Here is a 9,027-nt window from a genome sequence, read left to right on the forward strand (position 1 = left end):
ACAGCGTTGAGGACAGTCCTTGGTGCATATGCTAGCACCAGGGCTACAGAAGTCATGGTGAATGTTTTGGCTAGTGTGGCTTCTTGCTGTCGATAAATCCTGTTGATATTGATAGTTACAGCAATGTCTTCAATGTTGTTGTGACTCTTTTTCACATACCAGTATATGCGGCCTTGGCTGTAAGTGATGATAACTAACATTATGGCTAGAGCCACAGCCCCTGTTTTTGAAAGGTGGCAGTGCACAATGCTACATCTGAGAATCTGTGGAAAATACTGGTAATGAATTTTGTCGTTGCCAAGACAGTACACAGTGAGGAGCACAAAGAGGGCTGGAAGTGCCCAGAGGAGCACAATCACTAAGAAGTTTGTCTTCCCTTCAGGGATGTTCTTGATGTTGTGAACTACAATCAGGTGCTTGAGGAACATGATGTATGTGGTATGAGCCAGCTGTATGGCAACAAGAACCCCTGGGATGTAAGCATGGATCTGGCACAGCACAGTTGAAGAGTTCCAGCTAAGGTGGATATACGTATCAATGTTCAGGGGCATTTCAAACAAGCTGAATGCTAAATCTACGACAGCCACACTGATGACAAGCGCATGAGTCCACTGCTTTTTTTGCTTGTTCAGTTTCCAAGAGACCAGGATCGTCACAATGTTTCCAAAAACTCCAAAGAGGGTGAAAAAGATGGCAATGGTAGTTCCCACTGGCCCAAGTACTGCAGGCATGGTAACAGGAGGGACTGTAACTGTGCCATTGTCAGTTGACATGTTGGAGAACACAGTAGATGCCATGGTTGTGTGGTGGTTGTTCTCAATCGAATGCTGAAAAGACAGCCCAGAAATTTTGATACTGTTCTTGTCATGGACATATGAAATGAACTACATCAACATGTTGTTGTACTACCTAAATCAATATCTGTTCTAAGATATACTGCAGTGCTCTTCTCTTTAATGACAACAAAATGTTTTGGTTTCTTTCTTCAAATTCACAGTTGATAGATGTCTCTGTACAAAACACAGTATAATGAAAGGATTACAGATGAACCACCTGTGGATCACATTTCACATGTGCAAATTATGGATAAATCTCACCTGTAATTCTTCAGCTCATGCTCTACTTCACAGCTACTGGTCTCATGTTGATGCTGCAGTTTTCTTCACACAGACCGAGCTAACAGTCTTGCGCTGGATGAGAAGTGATATTCAGTGTTCACAGCATTGCTCCCACTTGCTGACTTTACCCTTTGTCTGCAATGTAGTGCTCTATAGTTCCATGATGCCTTGGTGAAAACACTGACTAAGATTCTCTTTGGAAGGGCACTTGTACTGGACTGATGCTGATTGTCTATTCAATATAGCCAACAGACGTGATGAGAGCTGAACGGAATGGCTGAGATACTGCTAAATCATGAAGATCTGGGCAGGAATAATCGCAGCTTAGCCATTCGCAAAGCGTCTTTCCAATCTGGAATCCTTGCTGACGTCAGTATGTCGTCATGGCAGATGTGAGGTACATATGCTTTTAGGATTACCAGTGCTGGAGTAATCCTACTGCAAAGGGCGCAGGTGCTGTCTGATCAAAACACACCACCTTCCCAGGAAACGAATCTGTGGACTATAGACCTCATATTGACACCTCCATAGCAACCTCCCTTTGTAATGTATCTCCAGTTTGTACCAATGATGCCAGTTCCAGTCCTTGCCTCAGAATCGTGCACCTTGGCTTTGCTTAGCTTCTGGGGATGAAGTCCAGAGAAGTATTTTGGTTCTATTTCCTACAGTTTTACCAAGCAGGGTGGTGCCCTCTGATTCAAGACAATAGAGTAATGTGTGTTTTTTTGTCTATGTTCCCTTGAGACAAAACCAGCTTTGCAAGTTTGAAGCTGATTTCCATGATAAATGTGTTGTCACCTTTGTTTTTCACATGGGGTAATCACAGTAACCTGATGTCAGGTCGACCTTAAAGGGCCCTTTCATACCCCTTTGATAGAATTGGAACAATACAGAAGTAATTGTTTTCTCCTTTTCTTTTTATGACAAATGACAAGTTGAATCTATGTTTAATATATAGTATCACATATTTGCCATAAGTACATTGTAGAAATGTAGAAAACATGGGAATTATTTATAAAATTAATTGAAATATTTTATTGCAAATTCATGTCATAGGGCTAATTGCAAAATTAATCAACTTTAACTTGTTTTTGTCTATTATTCTTAATATGTTTCCTCTGGGTCTCCATTGGGTCTCTGTCTCATTGGCTTAATTTTTCTGTGCCTCCATTGGTTGCCCCTGTGCCTCCATTGGCTTCCCCCTTGCCTCCATTGGCTGCCCTTGCCCTTCCATTGGTTGCCTCTGTGCTGCCATTGGCTGCCCTTGCCCTTCCATTGGTTGCCCCTGTGCCACCATTGGCTGCCCTTGCCCTTCCATTGGTTGCCCCTGTGCTGCCATTAATAGCATTGGTGGCCTCTGTGCTGCCATTGGCTGCCCTTGCCCTTCCATTGGTTGCCCCTGTGCCTCCATTGGTTGTCTCTTTTTCTCCAATAGATGAAAATGTTGGTTGGTTGGTTGGCTCTGTTGCTGTTGTGGCACAAACAGCGACAGGCAAGTTCCTCTGAACTTTTTATTCGTTAAAAAATACACTGTTGGGTTTACAAATGCTGCTGTCCAAAACATTGCTGTACAGAAGAAATACAGCGCTGGTGGTTGTTCCATTTCTGTGTCCACAGCCTTGAGGATGGTCATTGGTGTGTATGCTGTCAAGACAGCCAGAAATGTGATAGTAAATGTTTTAGCAAGCGTGGCCTCTTTCTGTCGATGGATCCTGTTGATATTGTTGACAGTTGGCGCCACGTTACAATCCTGTATACTGTTGTGACTCTTTTTTACATACCAGTAAATTCGGCCTTGGCTGTAAGTGATGGTAACTAACAACATGACCAGAGCCCCCATGCCTATTTTTGAATGCCGGCAGAGCTTAACAGTGCATCTAAGCATCTTTGGGACATACACAATGTTGTTCTGCTCAAGGCAGAAGACACCAAAGAGGACAAAGAGGGCTGGCAGTGCCCAAAGGAGTACAATCACTAAGTAGTTCGTCTTCCCTTCTGGGATGTTCTTAATGTTGTGAACTACAATCAGGTGCTTGAGGAAGATTATGTATGCAGTATGAGTCGCCTGTATTGTAATAGCAATGCTTGGAACATAAGCATGGATCCGACATAGCACAGTTGAAGTGTTCCATCCAAGGTGGATATATGTATCAATGTTCAGTGGCATCTGAAATAAGCTGAATGCTAAATCTACAACAGCCACACTGATGACAAGCGCATGAGTCCACTGCTTTTTTTGCTTGTTCAGCTTCCAGGAGACTATGATCGTCACTACATTTCCAAAAACTCCAAAGAGTAGAAAAAGGATGGCAACAGTAGTTCCCACTGGCCCAAGTACAGCAGGCATGGTGTCTGGAGGGACTGTAACTGTGCCATTGGCTGTTGACGTGTTGGAGACCACAGCAGATGCCATACCTCCTGTGATGGTGGCTCACAGTGTAAAGCTGCAAAAGCAGTGCAGAATGTCTTGTCAGACTTGTTACTCTGCCTGTTAAATGTTATCTGACACATGATGCCATTGTGACTAGGAGTACCAGAGTTCCTTATACATGTACCCTGAACTCAAGAAGCGAGGTATGATTTTGCAAATAAATTGAATGATGGATGAGGCTATTGATGCATGTACACAAATAGTATCTCTAGACCTCACCTGTAATTTCAGCTAAGCACTGCTTCCCCGCTGCTGCTCTCGTGATGATTCCATATCATCATGTCAACACACATTATTGATGCATGGAGAATTGGTCTCTCGTGTTGTTTTTCTGCCTCTTTCCTGTCAACAGTTGCTTTCTCCTTTGCTGAGCACCAGTGTGTGGGTGCCCATACAGCAGCACCCAGTTGCTCTAGATGCCCTCCTTGATGTTGGCTGTTATTTCCAGTTCTCTGTATGTAGGGGCTGTCGAGCTGCGTAGAAGATGATCATCATAATTCAAATGCTGCATGAAATATACAACATATAGCCAGAAATCCTATAAATGATGTGATGATGAGGACAGATCCTGTTTGCTGCAGGTTTGCAGGCGCCGTTATGATGTCATGGCGTATATGTCATGTGTGCCTGCACGAAGGATTAGTCAGGAGTAATCCTACTGTTAATGGCTGGGTGAACACAAGATATTCATTGCCATAAAATGGTTTAGTAAACTGACATGTCCATGGCAACCTTTCTTCAAAATGCCCCAGCAGTATGTCATCCCTGAACTCTTGGTCAGCTTGTTAGAAGTGAAGAATATCAACCCACTTGTCTGTTCAGGTTTCAAGAGGCATTGTTTACCTTGATCATCATTGATGTTATCTGAATGAAACAAAAGAAGTAATCATCATAACAATTGTGTCCTTGTTGCACTGGAAGAACCAGATTTGCAAGCTTTCTACAGTTCCTTATCAGGGATCAAATTACTTTTTTTTTTGCTACGTGCTAATATTACGTGCAATTTGAAAAATTTACATGCAAAATACAACTAGGCAGCGATCTTGACAAGGGTCGCAAGCTTGAATCGGCAAATTTTGATAACATCTTGTGAAGCTACCAGGGAAAGTTATCGGCAAAAACAAGGAAGGAAAAGGACAGACGTCCATATGTCGTTCTGTCTTAGAGTAGGATGTCTAATTCCTGAGAGGTATTTTCAACATGCAAGATTGCAAGTTCAGAATATTTTTGCGTGCAAATCTTGAAAATTATGTGCAAATTGCAAGTTAAGTATGTATATCTCGAACCCTGCTTGTACTAAAAGTTATATATACTAGTAGTACACAGTATTGTACATTCTCTGTTACTGTTATCTGGATAATTGTCTAAACAGAAGCTTTCCATCTAGATATATGCTCCTTTCACTGAAACTCAATTAACACTGCTCAGCATTGGGAGTAAATTTTTTAAATAAATGTGTACTTTTTTTGTCAGCCAAATGCAGCAACTGCACATGTTGTATACTTTGATTAGTGGTCTGTACAAACAAGATGGTGGCTTACTGTATAACCAAATTGTTGCATGAACATTTGAGAAGATTGAGGTGATATAAGTTTGTATTAGTAAATATCACTTGTCATCTCTTGACAGGTCTATATTGTTCATGATGAGGAGACTTGCATTGAATTCTGTCAGATGCATAATTAACTTTTGGGACATGCAATTTACTGTATACTATTTTTGTCAAGAAATGTGTAAACCTTAGTTTCTATGATATCCTTAGGTCATATTTTGTTGGAAATTATAGTTATGTATCTATTCATACTAAAAAACACATTTTGTAAAATAATCTGTTTGGGACTGTGATGGGGAGAGTTGTGTTTTAGGCATATTGTTACTGGTATATTATGTACACATAGTAAATGTTTGATGACAATTCAACCTTATCTTCAGAACTCCGCCACGGTTCCCACAATCATTGCTCTTCCCTGTATTGTTATTGGCAGGACGGTTCTGGCAGGATTGACTTCAGGGAGTATGTTATCGGCCTGTCAGTGGTGTCCCAACCCGCTAACACAGAAGAAACACTACAGATGGCTTTTAAGGTTAGTCATTCCATTTACACATGTGTTCTATGTTTTAAAGCCTACAGTATCTGTGTACAGTGTATTGATTGTGATTAACCTCACAGTAATCATATGCATATAATGTAGTTGCATGTGTAAAATGCAGACTGATGTAGCATGGGATTTGCTAAATATGCTTAATACGTGATTCATCGGTTAACTTTTGGCGAATATTTACAGTTGGAATGTATGAAGTCAGCTGAAAATTTTGCTTGATATGTACTAATAATTTTTATCACTTTTTTCCTTGTGATTATGGCCAACATAGCATTTGTATGCCCTGTAGACTTAAAACACAAATTATTTTGAAAAAGTAACAAGAACTGGAGTTCAATGTACCTCCCTTTTTCTTCTTTTCTCAACAAAAATCAACAAAGATTTACATAGGTCTTTCATACTGTTAATGTGGACTCAAAAGTCTACATGTCATTCCCAAAAAAAATTGAGGCCGTTGTATGCTGATAATTCTGAAAATTGCAAGAAACTGTTGAGGTCTACATTGATCAGTCTGGGAAGGTATACTGTTGTGGTAGCTTTGCAATGACTGTTACAGAGATTTCAGAGTGTTAATTTAGTAGAGATATGCTAAAGATGATTCTATTCTTCTCAGATGTTTGACACAGAAGGCAATGGTAAAATCACCGAAGCTAGCTTGGCCGCAATTCTGCGCAGTGCATTCAACATGGAAACAATGGATGTTTCCGATCTCTTCAAAGCAGTTGACACAAATGGGAACGGGGTCATTACATATGGTAAGTGGCAAATATGTTGTGTTGTATAGTGTAAATGTTGCAATTTTAACAGAGTTGTTTTATTCTTTGTTGTGATTTCTTCATTGTGAATGTAAAACCACAGTGGCAATTTTTTTCTGCCTTCTGCTGCCTATCCCTTTGTGTAAGCAGTACATGTACATATTGTACACTGTACAATATCATGGTGTATTGGAGGCACCTGTTAAGGTGAAGATGCATGAGTTCTATGAACTTTGAAGGCACAATTGCAAACAGACATGTACATTGGCAGAAGACCACTGATATTATCTTAGCCAATTTGCTAGTACATGTAGGTATGCAGCTGTGCACTGTCCTTTTCTAGTTTTCAACTGGCTGTCCATGAAGATGACAGTGTTTCAATTATGTGACTGTAGCACTACTAAGGTGTGAAATGCCAACTTAAAACCTCCATTTTCTCCCTGCTGCAAATTAAATCCCCACAAACGTAAAGCCATCTAGTTTCATTATTTATCTAATATCATGTATGCCTGATGCTAGAGAGTTATACTTTCAAGTTTCATTACTGCAATCTAGAATTATACAGGATGGTGTCTGTTACAGTTATATTCAGTGATTTTAAAACAGGAAAAGAACTAGTCAATGTTGCAAAGAGCAAAAATATTTCTTTTACTGAAATCTTGAATTTCTTTCCAACTTTAGATGAGTTTGAAGCTTTTTCCAAAGCCCATCCAGAGTATGCAGGTCTGTTCAAGACCTACCAGGATCTGAAACGTGAAGAAGAACTGACACTTGTTGAAGAAGAGATGGAGAATCTTGATGAGGAGGACAGCAGTAATTTGGAGGTGTTGGGGAGTCCAGAGGAAGGCAAGAAAGATGCTTGATATGTGTCATAGTCGGTGGCGTATACTTGGAAAATATATTTTTGCCCCTCAAATGCTGCCACACTGCTAAAAGTTTCTCTACAAAGCAATAAGCCACTAGATGAGCAGCATGGAATGGATACTGTGTACAGGCTTCACTTTTAATGATTATTCTTATGATTCGATGAAAAAGAATGGAAGGAGAACTTTCTTTTATCATTTTTAACTGACTGGCACAATAGATAGATAAGGAGTGGCGCAGTAAGACAAAACAGCCTTTTTTTCAATATTCTCTACATTGCTTTTATGCTGTATTTTGTACTAACGTAATGCAACAGTGTCTTACTTCGTTTGTTGTTTAAGATTATTTGTAGTTCATATACGTTGAGTACCTGATATCATGTGTCTTGTTTAAAAGTTGATACTGCTGCTATTGCTGTTCAACAGGACTTTGAATACTACATTACATGACCATTGTAGCATTACCTTTCATCAGCTTATCTATCTACAACCAAAGTTGTGTTGAAATATATGTAGTTAGTGGAAATGGTAGCCTTGCAGTAAATGTATTTTCCCCCCAACGACACAGTTTTGATCATTGCTATCTGTGGTAAAGTTTGATATTGAGTATTGAGTATTGACTAAGAATATCAAAGCTCTCTGCAACTGCCATGCTGTACAGATACAGATGCAGATAAGATATGTACCAATAAGCATTAATCAGTCAGTGTGCTAAAGGTGAAGCTATATGTAAAACTCTTTCCAGTCCTGTAACAGCAGATAGAAGGGGATAGTCATATCATCAGCTTGCAACATAACAATGCAAATTAGCCTCTGCAATATTTTAGAACTTCAGCCATACATGTAGGAATAATGGAATTTTATGGAATCAAACTGAAGAAACTTGCTTGAATTTAGGATAGGATGGAATGGAATGAATACAAATTTTACCTTTTTTTTTAAAATTGAATGTACATGATAATCTGAATAAACATACATCTATGAGGCGTGTTTTGGAAGGGTAGATCACTATCAGTGTTAGGTTTTATTATGTGAGTATTTCTGCTTGATCAGCTGTTCCACTTATGATTTTGCCAAGAGAAACAATTCAAATGTTCTTGGCAGAGGACAATTATAGGAATGAGCTTTCACTCTGGTTTCTTTGTTGTGACCAAATGAGGGGGGAAATGCCAGTATTTTTTAAAACAGCTTGTCAGCAGATGGTGGTCTCCAGGTTATGATATATTTACAAGCCTGTTTACCCTGTTTGAAAGAAAAGGTTATTATCTCTAGTTTTGATAATGATGCTTTGTGTCAAGAGATGTTGTAACTTTTGGTAACAGTTCTGTCATTAAGATGTGTTTTGTGCAATGGTCTGTTGAACAACTGGTGGCTGACATTTTGTGTTCAAAGTGCATGTATTTATTATTTAGAACTTTAATGCCAAAGATTAAACGATATGGTTGCCATAATGTTACCTCCCATAGAGTAAATTTGATTCAACATTAACAAAATATATGTTCTTAAATTTGACCATATCGGGTTTATGTTGTCAAAGGGGAATGGCAAGCACCTGTAGATGTATACCTTTGGTTCCTGTCAACAATTTGGGAACATTGACATGAAAAATGGGCAAATAGGCTAGGGCTGAATGCCATACACTCAAATCTAGCTTTATAAGCTTGGTTGGCAGGACATACATTTTCTGACAGCAAGCTGTTGCACTGTGTTATTATTCTAGGTACTGTACGTTCACAATGTTTTTAGTAAACATTGTAC

The 9,027-nt window shown here is 39.4% G+C and overlaps 2 protein-coding genes across 3 annotated transcripts in view; one reads left to right on the forward strand and one right to left on the reverse strand.

Annotated features, from left to right (window-relative positions):
• The window catches only part of LOC118417390 (lysophosphatidylcholine acyltransferase 2-like), a 16,906-nt gene extending 9,603 nt beyond the window's left edge, over positions 1-7,303 (forward strand). For both annotated transcript variants that reach the window (XM_035822944.1, XM_035822945.1), the window contains 3 exons: positions 5,535-5,633; positions 6,265-6,406; positions 7,088-7,303. In XM_035822944.1, coding sequence (XP_035678837.1) covers positions 5,535-5,633; positions 6,265-6,406; positions 7,088-7,269 — 423 coding nt within the window. In that variant the 3' untranslated portion in view covers positions 7,270-7,303. The remainder of the gene's footprint in view (positions 1-5,534; positions 5,634-6,264; positions 6,407-7,087) is intronic.
• LOC118417391 (trace amine-associated receptor 1-like) lies at positions 2,046-5,524 on the reverse strand. The gene is made up of 2 exons (XM_035822946.1): positions 3,769-5,524; positions 2,046-3,562 (listed from the first exon to the last, which is right to left on the reverse strand). Exon 2 carries the CDS (start codon positions 3,529-3,531, stop codon positions 2,269-2,271), a length of 1,263 nt encoding a protein of 420 aa, XP_035678839.1. The 5' UTR covers positions 3,532-3,562; positions 3,769-5,524; the 3' UTR covers positions 2,046-2,268.
• Positions 7,304-9,027: the final 1,724 nt, after the last annotated feature.

The sequence above is a fragment of the Branchiostoma floridae genome, chromosome 6 (assembly GCF_000003815.2).
Source record: "Branchiostoma floridae strain S238N-H82 chromosome 6, Bfl_VNyyK, whole genome shotgun sequence".
NCBI classification, from domain to species: Eukaryota; Metazoa; Chordata; class Leptocardii; order Amphioxiformes; family Branchiostomatidae; genus Branchiostoma; species Branchiostoma floridae.

What these genes read in the sequence shown, in the direction of transcription:
- LOC118417391 (XM_035822946.1), bottom strand. Translation starts at nt 3,531, where the DNA reads ATGGCATCTGCTGTGGTCTCCAACACGTCAACAGCCAATGGCACAGTT.